The sequence below is a fragment of the Alosa alosa genome, chromosome 19 (assembly GCF_017589495.1).
Source record: "Alosa alosa isolate M-15738 ecotype Scorff River chromosome 19, AALO_Geno_1.1, whole genome shotgun sequence".
NCBI classification, from domain to species: domain Eukaryota; kingdom Metazoa; phylum Chordata; class Actinopteri; order Clupeiformes; family Clupeidae; genus Alosa; species Alosa alosa.
Genome location: NC_063207.1, coordinates 27,101,332 through 27,122,644, shown reverse-complemented (window position 1 = coordinate 27,122,644; position 21,313 = coordinate 27,101,332). Strand labels below are relative to the sequence as shown.

At 45.1% G+C, this 21,313-nt stretch overlaps 2 protein-coding genes across 3 annotated transcripts in view; both read right to left on the bottom strand.

Annotated features, from left to right (window-relative positions):
* The window catches only part of LOC125283975 (palmitoyltransferase ZDHHC14-like), a 59,422-nt gene extending 50,959 nt beyond the window's left edge, over positions 1 to 8,463 (bottom strand). For both annotated transcript variants that reach the window (XM_048227590.1, XM_048227591.1), the window contains exons 1-2: positions 7,980 to 8,463; positions 6,728 to 7,015 (exon numbers count right to left, since the gene is read on the bottom strand). In XM_048227590.1, the coding sequence (XP_048083547.1) occupies positions 6,728 to 6,966 (239 nt within the window). In that variant the 5' untranslated portion in view covers positions 6,967 to 7,015; positions 7,980 to 8,463. The remainder of the gene's footprint in view (positions 1 to 6,727; positions 7,016 to 7,979) is intronic.
* A 4,447-nt stretch (positions 8,464 to 12,910) lies between these two features.
* The window catches only part of LOC125283896 (AT-rich interactive domain-containing protein 1B-like), a 151,284-nt gene continuing 142,881 nt past the window's right edge, over positions 12,911 to 21,313 (bottom strand). Inside the window, 9 exon segments of the mRNA XM_048227432.1 lie at positions 12,911 to 15,781; positions 15,961 to 16,091; positions 16,338 to 16,718; positions 16,721 to 17,099; positions 17,298 to 17,373; positions 17,547 to 17,663; positions 17,945 to 18,092; positions 18,632 to 18,789; positions 19,296 to 19,434. Coding sequence (XP_048083389.1) covers positions 13,856 to 15,781; positions 15,961 to 16,091; positions 16,338 to 16,718; positions 16,721 to 17,099; positions 17,298 to 17,373; positions 17,547 to 17,663; positions 17,945 to 18,092; positions 18,632 to 18,789; positions 19,296 to 19,434 — 3,455 coding nt within the window. The 3' untranslated portion in view covers positions 12,911 to 13,855.

Here is a 21,313-nt window from a genome sequence, read left to right as displayed (position 1 = left end):
ATTCAAGTAAACCATCTGAACAACTGGTATGCACTGAGGTCAGCTGAGCAGAACAACTCCTCTGGCTGTCTTTCGCCTGACAAGATCTGCGGTGTGAAACAACAGACCTGTAAATATTAAAGACAGGTTTGGGATTTCACTCAAGAACTCTGGCCTGCCCCAAACCCTCTCACTGCACTTGCTGATGCATGACTGAGACCGGACAATGCAAAGCCTCTGCATGACAAACATCGGAGAGGCTGTGGCGGTTGTCTTGGCACCTGAGGGCTTGGTGCTGAGACAGAGCGCCCGTCCTGATGGGCACGCTCCTCTCACAGGCGACTACCACTTTGTGTGTTAAAATGGGCAGAGAAAACAAGAGAGGAAGAGACTGGGGAGGGGTGGTGCCATGATGAGAGGAAATGATTGTGACACACTCCAGTGTGGCTGACTAACCTTTAGCATTGATAGTCCTCTACAGCATGAGTACCAGAGCACATCAGTTGGATGACTATATAACCACTGCACAGTTCACTGGCTTCGGTTTTAAACAATATTTACACAGACCGGCCGTGAAATGGGGGCTGAAAGTTCAACATCACTTGTTACTATTTCACCCGGAAAAACTGGCTTCAGTGGTGGTGGCTACAGGAAGGCAAGGCGGTGCTCTGCGTGCAGGTCTATGATGTGGCATAGGATGATAACCAGCTGTTTCCACCCTGGACTAGCTAGGGTTGGAAAGGAGGTCAAAATATAGGACGTGGGGACCTGGTGGTGACCCTCCAACAAGACCACTGATAGAAAAGGCCTAGTACATAAACCTCTGTCTGTAGTGTGCTTCTCTCAAACCAATGCAAGAACTTTTGATTTCATAGTTCACAATGACACAGAACACAAAGAGGTGAAAAGCAAAGGTCACTAGAGAAATAAAACGGTTGAGTCAAAAAATAGTATTTGCTTTTCTCCAGAATGCCTGTGTCTATTTGGTCTTAGACCAAATGCAGCTGTTCATTAAAACATTAAACTGAATGAGAAAAACTAAGCTAATTTCTGAAAATATCTGTGTACTATGTGACAGAATGACAACTTGCCTTAGGCACAGTAGGTCAAACTCTTTTCACTTGGCCAATAAATCTGGCCCCTGTACAATAAGCAAGATACATTAACTTCTCTGCAGATGCTGCACAGGACTAATAGGCTATACCAGCCAGTGAGAAATAGATGTTGTCAATTTAAGTGCCTCTGATGGGGAGGTGAGGGAGCCAACTTCCTTTTGTCATTGCCTGAGGCCAGCATGACTGCACTAGAGTTAAAAGGCAGAGACATGCCAAATCTGAAAAGGATTGTCCAGGAAGTTCAAAAATGTTTTAATCGAGACAATGAAGCACCTGTATCTCCAGAGCAAAGAGCAAAATCATTATCAGCTAAATGCAACTGATTAGGTCATGCTATCAATATAATAACAAGGGAGAAGGCTGAGCTGACGAGACAACAAAAACAGAGGTGCAAGGTGATAATAGCAGGTGTGCCTGAGAGAGACCATGACGAAGATGTTTAGCACCTTTCCACCGGTATGGCAAAACAAATGAGTGAACGGCAGTTTGCCAACTACTATTGCTTCTGATCCGAGCACAGGATGATTGCACCTTGTGTCTTGGCTGAAAAAATGCGAGAACTCAATCATTTATCTTTTCTTCCATTCAGTGAAGGAGCCTGTTGTTCAATATCCAGTTAATCTATAGGGATCACAGTTTTAAAGGAAACGCATGGAGGACATGAATTTGCTATTATGACTCAACTGTCAGTTCAAGTGAAATGTATGACCAATAGACAACTCCTATCACTGCCTTTCATCTTTTACATTGAAATCTCTTTATGCACTGATACTGTAACAGAGGAAAATCTCTACTATCTATGCATAAGACACAAGATAGTGGTTTCAACAGTGGTTTAGATGTTGCTAAAGAATCTTGAGGCCCTGTGAAAAGGAGCCTCCAGCTGGAGGCTGATTCCATAACATGTCACAGACAATAGATTCCCTCCCTATGGCACACAGCAGCAGCTGGGCGGATGTGTATTTGCATTATGAGAGAGAACTTCATTGCAACGACCAAATGGGCCGTAAACCAAATCATCATGTTTTGGCTTTATCATACTGTTTTAGATGAGACCATGCTAGTAGGGACTGGCTCATTAAACAATGACAGCAATCTGCATACATGATGCTTAAAGTGCCACCAGAGCAGGGCCATACCTCTCCATCTTCAAGATCTTGAAGACCCAACTCTTCCACGGATACCTCCCCTCCTAACAACCTAACACACTTATGCACTTCCCTCTCTTCCCTCCTCTACCCTCATGTTCTTCTCCCTCCTTCTCCTTCTACAAGTACTTATAATGTCTGCACCCTCATCCTCTAGTAATGCAGTATTAATTCCTACCTCTGCACTGGTGCTTGAACGTTACTCCTCATATTTGTCTGCTAAATTAATACATGTTATGTGAAATGACACCCTTGCATAATTCAATGGGTGAAGGATGCATCGTAGATGTAAGTACGGCATGAATGCAAATGACTTCAGATTGAAAGTTATAAATGCTGTATGTGTGAACAGCGTGCAGGAGACTTGCTAGGGAAATACTTCACTAACACACAAGTGATCAGCACACTACAAATTGCAGGATCATCCCCAACTTCCATCTCTTCCGTGGGCCTAATGCGTCCCTTTAGAGTCTCCTCCCTTGAGAGGCTTTGCTGAATTTGCTACTGATGACTAAATCTCCTTCTCTTGCCCTCCTTTTCAAGTCATCCAGAGGCTTGCGCACAATGCCCCAAAAAACTGCTGAGCTCCTGGGTCGATCTTAATCACCAGCTTTAGAGAGGTTTATGAAAGGCCGCTGATATGCCAGTCAACGAGCCCACACCAGGGACGCTGAGGCCCTCCCCTCACCACTGGGGCTTCACAAAGGCAGCTGTCTGAGCGCAGCATCCAGGCGTCCGCAGCGGCAATGAGAGGAGGGCAGAACACAGGATAGGGATTAGGAACAAAAGAAGGGCAGAGAGAGAGAGAGAGAAAACGTGTGGGCGGAGAAGACGAGATCCTGCTTGCCTAACACTTCTTTCTCCGTAGCACGCCCACTCATTCACAGGCATAGGAACTCCTCTTACATAAGCTCAGCGGTGGTGGTCACATGCAACATATTCAAATACCGAATGAAAATATATATATATAAAAAAGCAGAAACCTTTTTTACATGTCAGGCAGAAGAATACTACAGGCCTATTTTTTTGGCTAAAGTTCATCTGCATCAGTGTCTAGACTTGGACAGCCAGGACTAAATAAACTTGGCTTAGGGTTCAATGGTGACTGATGAGCATTCCAGAATCTAAACTGTAAACACCCATACACACAGCATCACAGGAAGATGGAAGATGTCAATGTGAAATCTGGACCATGTAAACAAGGAAGGGCTCCACCATATTTGCGCCCCGTTTGAAAAAGACCCTGACAATCATAAAGAGAGGAAAAATGTAAAGCTAATAGATTCCATACAATGCTCCCTAACCTCAGTACCACAGACAAAGCTGGCTTGAGGGATTGTTTCTGTGTGTCAAACACTGGGAGATGCTGTACACGTCTAGACAGATTTGGATTCCTGTGTTATGAACATGTCTTCACTGAAAACCTTACTGTTTTAACTACTCACTCATCTTCAGTGCCACACATAGATGACAGCACACATTCAGGATAGAAATACAAGCAACTAAAGAAAATGATTGACTGATTGTAATGACTTTACATTATGAACTAACTTAAATGCAAGAAAGTCTACTGTTATTCACAAGATCTGTCACATTATGAACAGAGGACAGTAAACCAAGAGCAGATGACATCATAATGTGTTTACTTTAAAGACAACGTGTTTGTTTTTTGTTATCTTACACCAACTTTCTCTCATCTTTTTCATGACTGAAAGGGCAGACGCAAGGAAATTAGCGTGACACATCAGATCGACAAACTGACTAACTAGGCTCTGCTAGCCTGGTCTTACTTTGAAGGATTGGAGCACCACAGAGGATATCCCTGTACCACTATATAAGAGAGATTCCCCTGATTGCTACTACTGACTACAGGTTTTGACTTGAGAGGTCAGTGGCTTCCACTGATAGAACTTAGGCCAAACTTTTTAAACAGTCTGAGTCAGCATTAATCCATTGTCTTATTGGGACCCAGATCCAAGCCCCCACAGCTCATAGTCTGCCTCTTCAATCCACTGTGTCCCTCGAGCCCAAGGACGACAAGGCTGAGAAATGGTGAGAAATCCTGCTCTGCCAGGCCCGGGGCTTCACAGAGCAATGCCCAGTCTGCTTACTGAAGCCAAAAGGACAACTGCAGCTGCAGAGGGGAAAACACAGGCCATCAACAACAATTTGCATCAGGAAACGTTTCATGGTATCCGAGTGATTACAGTCCCCATGATAGTGAGGGATGATCAGTCTTCCCTCTCCTCGCCTGACTTCAGTTTAGGCTCCACTACTGGCTGTCCACTACGATTTCTCAGTCATTACAACATCGAATGGGGTCCCTCAGAGAGAATTGAGTATGCCAAGGAACTGAGAACTGGGCCTATGTGGCTGAGAACTGTTAAAGAATTGGCATTACATTTCTAAAGCTTTTCAACCATAAAAGCTGAGATCAAATTCTGCATTGATCTGTTCAGAAACGTTAGAAAGTAAATGCACCTGTCAGGACTTGGGAGGGTTTTAGATGGCAATCATCCACCAAACAAGTCTCATTTTTGGTCCAGTGAGGCCACTTTGTAATACATTTTTGACTGTAGACAACATTGATAGAACACACAGTAACTGGCTTTTACTTTAAATTTTAGTGTCTGTGTAGTAATTCCACTGAATGAAATTAAGAAGAACTGTTCTTAAAATGAACAAAAGACAACTAAAATGCTAATGATCATGAACAAACCTCATTATCTTTTTTGCAAGAGATTGAACCACTCATTCAAATCCCAAAATAAAGGGCCGCAGAGGTCAATGCGAGAGTCTACTCAAATACAACAGAACACACAGAAAACTCAGTGCTTGGGTTCTGGGCTAATATCAGGCCTCTGGAGACTAAAGAGTAAACAAGAAAAAGAGCTATTCTTCCCCTAGTATCATTTCATCGGTCAGTCTATGTTTGTTTTCTCTCTCTCGGCAGCCGACTAAAGGTCAGCAACAGAGGGCATGACAAAAGATGTGAAAAAAGCCACAACACAAAAAGGCTGCATCCTTAGTAGCTGGTGGCTCTGAGATCTCAACTGGAAAGCAAAACAAAAATGAATCAATAATACTGCACATCTGTATTGCCTTAACCCAGAGAGTGAGTGAAAGGGACAGAGCTAAAAATTTGTATAACAGCGCTGAATAACATGAAGTGTGTTTTTCCCTGTTGCATACGCAGCATTACAAAATAATCTATTTTGTCCTCTGTGCAGCAAACTACAAGGCTCTTCCATGATGAGGGAGCAGACATTCAAAATCTGGGGAACAAGCAAGAGAAGCTGACTGGAGCATGCTGTGCACAGACCCTAGCAGCATGGTGAACTTAAATCCTCCTCCTCAAGGAAGTTCACAACAAGGAGATGTCCAGCAGAGCAATATGGACTTGCATGCATGCATGCATGCATGCATGCATACTGTACATCAAAGCTTCATTTAGGCAATTTGCTGCTACTCATAACCCTATATGTGAACCCTGTATTCAATTAATGTACTTTAAGTCCAGACTCATCCAGCAGCTGCAACATAAACCATTGAATAGAAAAAAACAACAACAACGCAATTCTGAAGGTGTGCATACTGCACATTGATCCAAAATGATAGCACTGTAACATGCATGGAATACACAAGGATGACTGCAGCTTAGTAATGATACAGGCTAGAGTTGGTCATGTCTTAATGGCATTAGTGCAGGATCTCACTACTGTCTACACATAGATCTGCTTAATGGGCTCTATGCACATCAATCGCTAATACGGGCAGATGAACTTCCTGTTTACTCTGTACACATCGGCATCACCTCCTTATCCATGACGTGCATGCATAGAGTGGATAGGGAGGCAGTCAAGTTCAGTGGCTGTGGTGCCAGTTTACTGGAGGTACACCATCACCACAAAGATGATTTAGAGAGTTACGTATAACAAGTGAAATAGGTGACTTCTTTCTGCAATGACTTGGATGACAGTGAGCAAAAGCTTAATCAATCAAATTCACTCTCTCACACACACAAACACACAGAGGATACCACACACAACAAACACACAGAGGATACCACACACAACCTCCCCTCCAGCCATACTGACTCAAAACTGTCACAGGAAGGACAGCTATAAAACACTACTGTCTGTGTCTTCTAGTAGTGCATTGGGCACTTGGGAATGTTTAGATATTCTGGTAGGGGTGAGTAGATGTTCATAAATCAAAAAGAGAGAGGGGGGGTGGCAGTGATATCAAACAGTGATGTGATATTATATGGGAACAGGGGAAGGAGGCCTCCTGAACTGACCATCCTACTAGATTACACAATTCTTTTTAAGCAGCTAAAATTAGTACTTACTTATCTGGTATCAGACAGTCACTATGATGGAGCTTGGCCTTTGTGATATTATTACCGCTACATAAGCAATATTACATCAATCAGTGTGAATCCGTGACAGAACCGGCAGCATTAACTGCCCCAGATGCACTTACTCGAAAACAAAGAAGAGCCCACTTGTGACAACGATGAGGACCAGGGTAAGGTAGAACACACCCGTCTGTCTCGCCATCATAATCCTCCCGTCGCAGTAAAACTTATTCCGCCCTGGGAAGGCTTGCCACTTCTTCCTCAGGGACCTCTTCTTGTGCGGGGACTCCATCGGCGTGGAGCTGCGAGTGCTTATCTGACTATACTCGCACTCTCGCATGGGCTCAGCAACCCCGAGATGCATCAAAGAGGACTTGCACACTGCAAACGTTCAAGGGAATCCAAAGGTGAAGCTGTCAACAGAGCAGATACGGTGAAGGTCATTTGATATCAACCTTACAAGATTAACCTGTTCTGGCCAACTTGCCCTGTCAGGCTCTTTGAGGTTAACGTTACATGTAACGTTATCATAAGTTAACGTGTCCTAAGTTTATGCTCAGTATGAGTTGCATTTGTGATGACAGCGGCTTTTCGTGAACTGTATTCTGATCGTTGGTGCCCACTGGCCACAATGAACTTTTGTAATCTTAGTTGAAGTAACGTTCATGGAGAGCTGGTCGTCCTGTCAAAATAATTAAAACGCGAGGACAGCGGCTTCTGCACCATTATGAAACAACTCAAGCCTGGATGAGCTGGCTATGTGTTTCGGCATGGCTTCAGCATCCTAAGATTAAGAATCCTAATAATAAATCATCACGTAAAAATTAGCCATCTGAACGTTAGCTAGAACGCTTGTTGTAACATTATGTTAGTTTCTTTCAATTATTTTCATCAGAAAATATGTTAACTATTTTGACTTTCTATAACACATCTCTACGTCTACTTGGTATGTCATGTCACCCTCGGCCAGAATGACCAGCTGATGTTAAAAGCTTTTTATGTGACATCCCTCCACTTAAATGTCTTTATTAACGTCAGATAGTGGCTTGGATAACGTGAGGGTGATACCTGTAGGTACCAGAGCCAGCTAGCAAATGTTAACCTAACGATACCTACAATAGCTAGTAAGCTACCGCTAGCTTACGAGCAACTCCTGGGGCACACTAAGAAAAGTTTCTCTACAACCTATTCAACTACCTAGATAGATCATTCAAAGGTCAACTGTTATATAAAGCAATGCACTACACATTAAAACACTCCGCATCCATAAGCTTAGAAAAGAAACTTATTTAGCTGCCTAGCTAGCCAGCTAGCTGCTTTCTCTTTGCCTCGCCTGCTCTGATACCCAGGTTTTCCCTCTCGTTAGTTGTCACTCACCAGGCAGCTCTATTGCTGTAGCACTATTCCTCGTGTTATCCAGGTTTATTTCGAGCAGCTGTTAAAACCAAGCGCAACATTTTCTCCCGCGAAAATAGATTGAAGTATATTCCTTTGATATGAACCCGCTCGAAAAGATAAAGATGCTTCATTCAAACATTTAGGAAGATTGGGTGGGTCGACTGCCTCCTTGGACACCCACTCAGTCGAATGCAATGGTTCGAGGAAGACGCTTCATCCTTGTTGCTGGTTGCTCGCCCATCATTCCCCAGACGTCCGTTAACGTTAAACACAGTGCCTCCAGCAATCTCGTTTTCAAACTCAAAGCACGACAGTACCACGTTTCTTCAACACCGCGACTGGTTATATTCGCAAAAGTTACATCTCGCAATACAAAGACAGAGACGTGCGCGTTGTTTTGGAGAGCTCCCTCCCTCTGATACTTCTACCACTGCCACCCTCTGGCAAGCTTGTCCCCTGTCTCTGTCTGTGTTCACTCCTACACTAAACAACTCAGTTGAGCACCTCAGAGAATGCTGTGACGGCGGGATTGTGGGATTTGTAGTAGCCTATGCCCAAGACCTATTCAGCATGAAAAGGTGTTGGGTCACTTATCAGGAATTAACTTGACTGGTTTGGATAGCCTGCATAGCTTAACAGCAAGGCGCAGGCTCGCCCCCCATGCCCTTGCTTATTGATCACTAGTGACATAGGGTCACTGCATGATAGGCCAGAGGTTCTCTCAACCTTTTGGGGGCTAAGGCACACCAAAGATCAAACCAAAACGCCAAGGCACATGGCTTATGGTTACTGATTGTAAAGTATGGCACACACATTATCTATGCAATAACAGGAGTGTTCATTCTCATGTCCATATGTTTCTCTATACAGTTTGTTCATGAGCTGAGACCACAGTGAGGGGCATTTACTCATCTGATGTTGATTGAACTTTTTAATCAAGAAGCATTTAATGAAGCCTATTTCATGAGTCTGTATTGGGTTCCTCAAAATTCCACGGCACACATCACTGTGCCTCATGGCAGACTGGTTGAGAACCACTGGACTAGGCTACCAGGCCTTTTTTTTACCAGGTTACCTTGCCTTTTTTGAGAATGTGATAGCCTATTTATTGTGTAGGGTAAAATAACAATGACCAGATCCCTTCCAGATGAAAAAAAAGTTGATGGGGTTCAAGCATTTGGGCAATTTAAATATTTTGTTATACTTTACACAACACACTAAACATTTTTGTTATACTTTACACAACACACTACACAATTTTCTCCATGAGAAAATGTGCCTCACAATGTGCCTCAGCTGCTCGTTTCATTACAGAAGCACACACACACACACACACACACACACACGGGAACTGTTTCATTACAGTGATGTTGAGGACCATGTTTCAGGGGCAGCCCAGGATCTCTGTGTATAGTCCATCACTCCCATGCACTCTGCCCATCTATCTCACTCCCACTTCCTGGGAATGGCCTCACTCGCCTCCGCTGTTGGGTTTGACTCCCAAGGCCAAGTTTTTCACTGGGCTGTGTTTGACTCTTGAAGCATTTATCACTTTGTGAGGGAATGATTATGACAGGAAGTACAATTTTGTGATATGAAACTTGCATGGCTGACTTTTGTAAAAGTGTATTGCTGTGTGTGATGGGCTGTATACTGTAGGCTATTTGACATAACTTTCAGTGTATACTATTATTGCCACAAAAAATATATCAGTCCTTTTAGTATGTAGCCAAACAATGTTTTTGATAGACTAGAAACTGGCAAACATTCTGGACTATTACAACAGACAAAATATTTCAGTTTAAAAAATGGACAGTCTAGCTGTATTTATGTTGACTATGCTATAGGTCAATATCTTACCAAACTGAAGTTGAATTTTCATTATACTGCAGTGTTCTTGTTTGTTTTCCCCTGTGTTTTTCTCTTTTTGCTGTTTTTAGGAGATATCAGTGATGATATCTAGTTCCATGACCTTTCACCTTTGGAGGCCTATTGGGTTTTGAATGAATCATACTCAGAAATATATTGGATTAGGCTGTAATTAATTGTAAAGGCAAAGCTGTTCAAACAGACACACACTCCCTGAGTAATCGCTAGCAAAGCCACAGCTGTTTGCAGAGGTCTCTAATGAGCTCTAATCCACAGGTTAGTTCAGGTCACAGGGACAAATTATGTCAGTAGGCTACCTGATATGCTCTGCAATGTTTGTCATAGCATTGGTGGACTATACTGTATTATTAAAACTTAGACTAAATGATGAAGATGTCATTTATGACCATTGCACATGTAATTATATGTAACTGTAATGAATAATGTACAGTATGTGTAATAGAATATCAACATTGAGTGTTCCGTACTATTGTGTATTACATCGATTGTTCACACTTAACAAAGCTGGCTCTGAAATATGATGCAGATCTAATGGATCAGTGTTAGATCAGGTCTACGTCCAGTCCATCATCAGGTTTATCTGGAGAATCGCTGCACTGAATGAATGACCCACTGCCCGCAACACCTACTCACACACTGTGGGATGTAAACTGAAGCACAAGAGGAGATATGGGACGTCAGAGGCTACATCACAGCCACCCATCTCCTAGTGTAGGCTGCAGGCTGCTGTTTCACTCATACTCATAGCTGTGTGGGAAGTTGCCCACTATGGCAAATCCTCTCTAAGAGTCAGTCAGCCCCTGTTCCTCCCACAGCTCCAGCCTCTCTATCCATCCACAAATAGGATGCTCTCATCATTGCTGTATGAATAGCAAGCTAGTGATGCGTAGGATGCCAGTTTCACAAAGACAAGTGATGCGCAATGACAGTGTACGTCAAACTCTAAGCACATTCAAAACTACTGTTCCCTGCATGGTGCTTCAACAGTAGCCAGAAGGAAATCTCATTAAAAACCCTTTTCACAAGTTGATTTCAATGACTCAGGTTTGGCATTTGGTTTTCAGTTAAAATCGTACCAAGTTCTCACAGAGATGCCCCAAAGCCTTTAGCTGTCCAATTCTCACTGTGATTTTTATGAAGCAGAGTTTCATCAATTCAAGAACTGACAGCAGACCATTTCATGAAGACCGGACATGGCTATAAGGACACAGGGATTTGAGGGATTGTGGGACAGTCCTCTGTCATAGTCTTATTATCGTGAGGGGTAGTCCATAGTGATACATTGGTAACATGTAGCAGGTACTGTATATCCAAATGAGGATAACTGAAGTGCATAAATCAAAATCTGGCACTGAATGAATTTGTGTTGAATAGGAATATCCAATATCCAATAGGGCATTGACATCACAGGGTGTGTTGAATTGCTTGCACAATCACATAAAAACATTAGTGCAGACAAGCAATGATTGAACTAAGAGCAAACTCAGTTCTCATACTGTTTGTGAATGTCTTCAACTCAAACAAAAACAAGCCTTTAAAAGTGAAAACAATGGTAAGGAAATCCTCCCTTTTAACTGGAAGTACACCCGAAAATTGTGCATGTGTTTTGGAGGTATGGCACCTCCCTGAGGTCAGTCTAGTAGACTAGGGCATGGCAACACTGCCACTTAAACCCATTGGGGAACTGGTTACATTTTGATATTAATGAGCTATGGCAGCAAGAGTTCCACATAGTTGCATATTTCAGGAAAAAACAGGATACATTCATTAACTGATCAATTCTGGGCCCGCTAGCTTTGTGCCAGGGCAGAGGTTTAAAGAAGACGATAACTGCAAGCGTCATCAAAAGACAGTCCTGTTGCAACCAGCCCTGTGGTCTACCTCAACAACGACAGAGTTTGAGATCACATGAGAAGAGGAGGGAGTGGAGGCAGCGTTTGAAAGGAAAAAAGCCAACTACTCAGAGCTGACAGCTGAGTGCAGAGAAAAGGGCTGGATCAAGATTGTCTAACCTGCAAGCACAAGAAATGACTGGAGACAGGTTTAAAAATGTTCTAAAAGAGCTGGCTGCAGATGCAGAATGAGCAAGTTTCTGGAATTACATGTTTTGAGTTTCTAACTATTATCAGCATTATTGACGATGTTGTTATAGAGACTGCTGCTCCACAGCTTATACAAATGTCTCGGTGTCTTACGCCTTCGTATGTGAACACTTTACAGAGCCCTTGACATCTCATTTTTAACAATGTTGAACTTCCCCTATGCACTTGTATATTTGCATCTTTTCAAGTTTCTTCAGATGCTTTGGGATTACTCAGTATTAATAAATATCATAAAGGATAGGTCACTATGTTGCAGGTAGTGATTGTATTGCACCATTTTGAGTTATAGCCCTTTAAAGGTTTTACTATTTTTACATAACTAGATAATTGCATGGAAGATTCAAGATGGATCCATCTGTGGGAACATTCCTTCTACATTAACAAGGATTGATTCCATCTGAATTGGAATTGTCATAGTACACCTATTCTATATGTCATAATATGACAATCTAATCTTCCTAAATGTAATAATGAGAGGCCTGTTTTATCATGTCAGAAGCGTGATAAAAACAATCACATTCTTGAAATGTGATAGGCACTCTACAGCAACACAGATCCGTTATCCAGGTCCCTTTTAACTGTCATGTAACAGCGACAGGACACAGATGCCAACCAAGGTAAATACCAACCCTTGGTGGATTAGACTCTCCCTTTCTCAATGATCATGATTTGGACTGCAAATGAAACTGCCTATTCAACACAATGGTGAGAAGCATGTGGCCGCATGTATTCCTTTGGAAGGCTTTTGGTCTGCTGACCTCTCTCCTACCAAGCTGTGATTCTCAAAATAAAAGGTCACGTGTCATGCAAGGTCTGGAGGAGGTCTTAACGGTCATGTCAACGGCAAGAGTGGGTTAGATCAGTGCCCCGATGTGCTCCGGTCCCAGAATTAAGAAATAACTTCAATGATAAAAATAGTTATAACAACAAAGACAGTAACTTTAATTATTAAAAACTACAATCACTGTTTGTAGTACCACATCTTTGAAAAAGGACATAGTGAACTAACTTAAAATTCAAATGAAAACAAAATAAGTATTATTTCCGATGTACAACTTTATATATACACATAGCATCTTCATAGGGAAGGGGGGGAGGCAGGATCGAAGCGATACAAGTGCTTAGAGAACAGCTATTTCCAAGACTTTCCAATCAGTCTGTGTCAATGATAGTAGCACGTAGGCTGGTAAGCCCATTTTTGATTGAAAAAAGCAGACTATTATTTATCCCATGTAATGGTGCAACAGCGCCTACCCATGGTCAAAATCATGGACTGCATGTTGTTACAAACAAAGACTGACAGTTTACATCTCAAAGTTACCCAAAATAAGGCAACTTACCCTACATCCTATTGCACAACTCATTTTTTTCCGAGATGGATACATTACATTTTCTTTGTAAAATCAGTGTTTTTTAACAGTTGGCAAAACAGAAGCTCTATCTACAAAATTTCACAACATAAATAAATTGTCCCTCCGAAAGAAAAATCACAGGTGCTGACAGGAACATTTATAAAATTCCAAAATGTAAAAAATGAAATAGAAACAAAACTTTGTTTTGTTCCTCAAAAGACAAAAAGCATCAGCTTTGGTAAACAAAAACAAAACACTGACATACATTAACAGCAAGTATTAAATATTTGTATTAAAATTATTTCATTTTCTTTTTTCAAATCCTCAAATGAAAATGTTAATTATGCAGAGAAGATATGCACATATATATATAGATTTATATTTATTTTCATATATAAAAACATGTGTTGTGTTCTGTACTTTCTTTTGTTTAAATAAAAATATAAATCACTGATTTCCGTGTGATTTTCCCAGTCTGGTCTCTAGTCTCTTGGCCTGGGTGGCTCTACTGTCACGAGCGGCCGATCTGGAAAAGTACTTCGCACGTAATGGCCGCCACGGCCAAAGGCAGCACGGAGGAGATGGCCACGTCCAGCAGCCGGCTCTCGAACAGCACAAACTCCGGCCGGTTCTCCTCCACCTTGGCCAGCGCCAGCAGAGCCTTGGCGGCGTGGCACATCATGTTGACACTGGGCGGGTCCATGGGTGGGTGGCCCATGTGCAGCAGGCTGTGGGGGTTCTGCTGGTACTGCACCATGGCCACTCCGTCCTCCAGGAATCCCATGAGGTTGCCCACGCTGCCCTTCTGCACGGCAATGGCGCGGGCGGCCGACGGCTCGCCCTGCGCCAGGTTGGACAGCATCGCCACGGCCATCTCACGGTACACCTGCTGCTTGCGCTCGCCCACTAGCCGCACCAGCGTGGCGAACAGCTTCTCCTGCCGCACCAGCGGTGGCGTGGCCAGCATCAGGTCCACGTTGCCGTCCTGCACGCTCAGTTTGCACAGGCACTCCAGCACCAGCCGCTGGGGGCTCAGCGCCGAGTGCGGCCCCAGCGACGGGAACGGGTCCTGGGCCTCGGCCGATGGGCACACCATCCAGTGTAGGAGCCCGTCCAGGATGGGCATGCAGATGCTCTCGGGATAGAGCGACAGATCCAGCTGCCCGGAGATGTTGGCCAGCGTGACCATGGCGTTCTCGCGCAGTGCCGACAGGCAGTCCCACCACCACTCGTCTTTGCTGCAGGCCATGCCACGCTCTTCCTGCGGCTCCTCCTTGTCACCGGGCAGCGCTGGTGGGGACATCTGCCGTTTGCGCTCCGGGTGCTGGTGGTGCAGAAGCAGCAGGCGGCCCAGGAGCAGTACCATGCCGGCGTGTCGCGACATTTCGCCATCATTGCCAGGGATGAAGGACAGGCTCCGGACAATGTTGGAGATGCAGATGCAGCGCTTGGCCAGCGCATCCTGCCAGCTGGCCGCTGAGGCCAACGGGGCCTCGTCCAGGCAGCGAGGCTCGTCCTCCAGCAGGGTGAGGCCCTTCTGACTCTGTGCGTGATGGAGGCGGAAGCGGTAGGAGGAGGTGGAGGAGTCGCCATCATCATCTGCCTCTAGTAAGGGTCCTGTGTGGGAGGACAGCACGTCATCGATGGTGGCCACGATGCTTCTCCCTCTTTCCTCATCTTTCTCTTTGCTCTCTTGCCCAGACGTGCTGCTCTGGCTCTCTAGCACAGGCGTGTGGATGTCTCCATCACGTCTCTCGAAGTGCATCTGGATGTGGGCGGTTGAGTCTCCGCCACCAACCTGCCAGTGAATGAGGCCACTGGAGAACTCCTGAACATGGCCCAGCTGGTCTGATATGTCCTCCAGGAAATCGTCTTTGTGGACTATTTTGACAGGGAGCTTATCGTACTTGCTGGCTTGCTTGGATTTCGGCTCAGGTTCATGAGAAGACTCTACCTCCTTCTCTGTGGTGTCCTCAACAGTTTCTTCTCCCTTAACCTCCTCCTCCTCCTTCTTCTCCGGCTCCTTCTTCTCCTGCTCCTTTTTCTCCAGCTCCTTCTTCTCCAGCTCCTTCTTCTCCGGCTCCTTCTCCTGGGCCTCCTTTTCCTCCTTCTCCTCCTTCTCATTGGCCTCCTTTTTGTCCTCAGCTGCTGTCTCCTCCTGTTTCTGCTCTGGGACAGTTGGGGCTGCTAGGACCTCTGCTGTTGGGGCGCTGGGGGGGAACTCCACAGTGTCGGTCGCTGCTGGGGCACTCTGCTCCACCACTGTTTCACAGCTTTCGTCTTCAGTAGCCGAGTCCTCCTCCATTTTCTCCTCCTTGGCAGGACCAAGCAGGGTTTTCTGCCCAACGTTGCCCACTTCATACTCCTCTAGGATACCAAAAATCTCAATGAGGCCCCTTCTGAAGTATTCCACAATGAGCTCCAAAAAGCCAGGCAACTGCAAAAGATAACAGGAACTGTTAGTGTTGAAATTGGTGATCACTGATCAGTTGGTGTCACTTTCATCAATAGGGGGACATGATTTATTGTAATTTTTGTGATAGTAGGATTTTCAATTTTTACCCATGGACCACAGTGCTAATACAGATCATAGGACACATGCAGAGGTGTGCCTACCTGAGAGAGGTTGAAGGAGGCCACAGTGCTGTCGTCATACAGGAGAATGTTAATGGTGTCCAACGCCCACGTGCTCTCAGCTAGCAGGCCTGACTTCAGGGACATCATCACTCGCCAGGCCTCTGGGGTTCCTGTGGGAGATGAAAATACTCCAGTCAGTTTGGGTTTCAGCTTCCTCAGTAAAGTGACTCATGGAGGTGGATGTCACTTCTCTCCTATCTCTCTAGAGGAACTTTAACAAGTCAGGCTCACTGTGGAGCAAAAGTGAAGATTTAATAGGGAATGAATAGGGACAGCTCAATAGTAGAGGTGTTCATACCATTTAGATGGGATGCTTTACATATACAGTGAGAAGCATAATAGAGGGGATTCCATACCAGTGTCCTTTGAGGTAAGCTTGCGACGTGACTTCACGATGGGTTGGGTGCCTTCTACGGACCCCAGTGGGTAGTTGAGGTCTTTGCGTAGGTTGGGTGGCATCTGGCCCTGTGGTCCACCGCTGTGCATCTGCATGCCAGGCTTGGGCATTTTCATGGGCGTCATGAAGGCTTTGCTGGGGGACATGCGTGACTCCAGTGAGCGCTGGTAGGAGGCCGGGCTGGGGGCTCGGGACACGTGGTTGACCATAGACTGGTTGGTCTGGTAGGAGGACGGTGGCTGCCTGGAGCTCATGGCTGCCATCGAGCCCGAGGAGGTGGACATGAAGGGGGACTGGCCGCGGTGCCCAGGCCACTGGCCGTCCGGACGCCCGCCATGCCATCCATGTCGTCCCCGCGGCCCATGCCCGGGTAAGTGGGCATCTGTGAGGAGTGGCCTGGCCTGGTTGGGTACGGGTAGGGCATGTCTGTCCTGGAGGGCCACATGTTGGGCACCTCACCGCTGTTAGCCGATGGAGGCCCTGCTCCCATCATCTCAGCAGACATGCTGTGCTGTGGGGGGCCCTGTCCTGGGGCCATGCGCTCTCGGCCATAGGCATAAGGGAACTGGCCCTGCATTGACCTCCGGTCAGGACCAGGGTAGCCGCTGCTGTACTGGCTGTACATATCCGCCTGCTGACCACCATAAGGCATTCCGTACATCTCCCCCTCATGCCTCTTTGCTGGGGGGCCGTACATGCCATCCAGAGCCCGCTTGTAGCCCTAGAGCGAAATACACACCTTTAGTCTTACATGATCAAATAAAGAAGAATACCGTGAAAATGACACTTAAAAACAGTTTTTAATGTTCCTATTGCTTACGCATGACTCATTCTGATTTATTTAGGTTTGATAATTCTCATCAGTTGTGATCGTTTGAGCAACACAGTTGAAACCTCTAACATACAGGTTGCCTCTCACCTGTTGCTGAGGGAACATTCCAGAAGGGTGTACACCGTATGGCATACCAGGGTAATGCTGCCCGTAGCCCTCATGCCTTAGAAACAGGAGAGACATGGTGTTTACAATCACAAGCCGGATTAGCATTATATGCTAAATACATGAAGAGACACCTAATAACACTCACTGTGATACATTGTTACAGAGCACACACAACTTAGGCCATTGCACAGAGCTCACATATACACATTCCTATACCATGACCCTTACCTTTGTGAGGGATATCTGCTGGATGAGTAGATACTGCCATCACTGTTTGATGGGCCAACACTGCCTTGACCTCCAGGGGGACCTATGCTCCCCTCCATCCTCATCATGTGCTCTGACCTGCAGTACACACACAGGCACACAGCTATACATTAATACAGGAATGTTACTGTGTTTATCAAAGTAACATTGTATGCACATACAGTTCAGGGAGTGTTTCTACCATTAATGTAATGAGATCACTTTCAAGAAATGCAGTTTTAGAGAGCACAGACAAAGAACTGTGTTCATCAACACAACATGCAATCCATTGAACTATATGGTACATCCCTGTGTGCATGTGTGTGTGTCTGTGAGCAGATCTACAGTACATGCCTATGTACATGTACGTCACCACTCACCTCCTGTCATAGCCTGGTCCATAGGGGTACTGGGGGCGTGGGCCCATACCCAGAGCAGACATGGGGCCGGGCGCACTCCTGCCATACATCTCCTGCATGGCACTGGAGGGCATCTGCCCGGCCATATAAGGATCTCCACAGCCTGCCACTGAAATGAAGGGTTTCATTGGATTAATTCATTCCTGTGTTTTCTTTCTGCATAACAAGTGACAACTACCACATGTTGCAGATATTAATTCAACTAATGTTTAAATCAATGTTTACTACATATTCAATTTATGTCCAGTAGGGGGCAGCAGCGCTTTTCATACGATTTTCAGTGAACTAAGAACGTTCTCTCTGTCTATTTTAATATGCTGTTTTTCCATTAAATCCTAAACCTGGTGTGTCACCTTCTCCTGAAACAGAGACCTTTCATCTGGTTTTCACCAAGAGTGCAAGGGCTGAAGAATATTTAACAATGTGTAAATCTATGAGCTATTCTCATTTCCACTGAGAGAGAGAGAGAGGGGAAAAAGTGATAGGAAAAACAGATTTGACTGGCCAGAGTGCCGTCAGGAGAGGAGAGGAAAGATAGAGGGCAGCTGAGAGAGGAGGAGAGGGAGGTCCTTGAGTGGAGAGGTGACCTGAGAGGGCTGAGAGGGTTGGAGAGGGAGCAGCTCGCCGGAGATGGAGGAATGCTCTTACCCTTCCTCATCCCCGCAAAGGGGTCCTTGTTGGCCTCAAACTGCATCCTCATCATGGGCTCTGGCTGGTAGGGGCCACTCGGGGGGAGGGAATTGCGTTTGGGGAGGCTGGGGTCGCTGGCCTCCGAGAAGGGGTCCTGGATGCTGATCGAATTGTTCCTGCCAAATACAGGGAGGAGAGTTACCATCTGAGACATCTGATTACACACATGAAATGGTTTATTCATAAATGATCAAATGGTTTATTCAAATATGATGAGGTTATTGTCGACTGAATAAAATTATAAATATGCTAAAATGAGCCGATTGTATATTGTTGTTCATCTGATATTTAAAAAAAAAAAAAAATAGCCAAACAAACAACTAGTATTCCAGATTTGTCAAAAATACAACTGTTTTTCTGAACACATTATCATATGATACACTTGTAACGGTAGCATCAGTACATAATACACAACAGCACAAAGTGTTTACTAACTACAAGCATCTGTAATTCATTCTTTTTATATTCACTTGCTAATGTATTTGTTTAAATCACCATCACAGTTAGTCAACAGTCACAGTCACTGAGCCCTTCATCCAATCCACAGCATCTTAGACACATAAGACTTCAGAGAAAAAAAGGAGACGGGACAGAGTGGGGTGTAACATTCTGGATAACTGACCTGCCGACTGGTGCAGGTGGCACATGGCCCTGTGGGGTGTTGGCTGGGGTGGGCCGCTTCAGGTCGCCTGGCGTCTCGGCCATGGAGCTGCTGCCCGTGGACTGGGGGGTATGAGGCCCCTGCAGAGAGCCTGAGTTGGCTGGAGTAGAGAGGAGTGGAGGAGGCAAAAAAGTGATTAAATATACTGACACAATGAACACAGAACCAAGCAATGGACTATAAAATCAAGACCAGTTAGCTTCTCATGAATTGGGGTCGATGTAACAGGAGAGGTGAAATATAGCTGGTACCAACAGTAGCTGAAGTTAGGCAGTACTGATGTCTCATAGTGATAAACTATGGTAAACTGGTCCCAGATGCACAATCTGCAGTCCTACAATAACAGTGGCGTATTACAAAAGCAATGGCTGACAGTGCATCAGAACCAACATCAATAATACTGACACTATTGATATCCTTCCTAAAAAAAAAAAAAAACTAGCTATGTTGAGATATTGCGGTTTACACTGATGACACAAAACCGTGGCTGGGTAACTGAGTGCATCCCACAGCCCTCAGTGCAGGAGGATGTGGGGAGCGTAGAGAGCGCTACACTGGGGCCACAGAGAGGGCAGGGAGTCGCTCTCACACAATGGGATTCGCCTGCTACACTGGGAGGCACGTTGGCTGTTTTAGAAGACTGCTCTCCATTTTGGTTGGTGTTGGTGTTAAGCTCACATGGGTAGAGAAGCTCAGAACCATGGACATATGCACGCTCGTGCATGCGCACGCGCACACACACACACACACACACACACACACACACACACACACACACACACACACACACACACACACACACACACACACACACACACACAGAGAGAGAAAGAAACAGATGGCTGTACTGTTTTTACTGTTCTTCATCATTTCAATCAAGGCCACGGCTGTTCTGATTTTTATTTTTATTTGCAGGACATTAAGTGTAGAGAATTTCTAGGACTCTAAATAGAAATCTAAATGAGTGTAGTTATTAAATATCACATTACAGACAATGGCTGGGCAAATAATGATATTAAGAAGTCCATTAGAACCACAATGTGTCTAGTTTTTTAATAAGCAAAAAAAAAAATTCTGAATAAGCACCACGCTATGAGTAGAAGACATACCCCAAGGCCCTCTAATACATAACATGGCTCCAAATAAAAAAAAAATAAGCCAATGATAGCGTAAAATATTTATATCAATTCTAAATAATGCAACCATAACCGTTTGCATCCTCATTAGAGGCCATTGAAACATCAATGCATTGAGAGAGAGATGGAGTGTACAGAAAGGACGTGCAGTGCCTGAAGAGAGAGAGAGAGAGAGGGGGGCATTTTGTCCTTGGAGAGAGAAGAAGGGGAAAGAGGAAGAGGAGGGGAGGGCAACATGAGTGTGTGTGGGATTCCTCCTCTTTCTAGGATATCCCTTTGCTCCATTGCCGCCGGCAACACGTGGAACGTTCCAAAAGTAAACAATGGCAGGGTTACTGGAGGTTAACAGCCTCGGCGTACTTCACATGCCTACTGGCTGACGCACACAGGAACGCAGGCAGGGGAGGGGACATTTACTCAGCCTGAACTGCTGTGCCCTTTACTCCATATTTTAAGGGAAGGTGGAGAGAGATAGACAGAGAGAGAGGGAGAGAGAGAGAGAGAGAGGGAGGAAGAGAGAGAGGTGGCCAGATTGGAAAAGAGAAAAAAGCCTCTCTCTCACTGGGTCAGCATGTGAATTGAGGTTGACTGGAGGTCACTTTTGTTTACGTCCCACAATCCACCTCCATTAATCTTCCTTGGGGGAATCTGTACCCCCCACCCCCACCACAAACCTCTACCTCACATCATCCCCCCTCAACCACCTCCTACCCCCCCATTCCCTCCTGGCACCATGACAACTTCAGTGCTCTGACATCACCACCTGACAGCTATATATAGCGGTGCGGTGGGGGCCGAGAGGCGCCACCTGCCAGTCTAAGTGGCCGCTTCCCATGCGGCTGA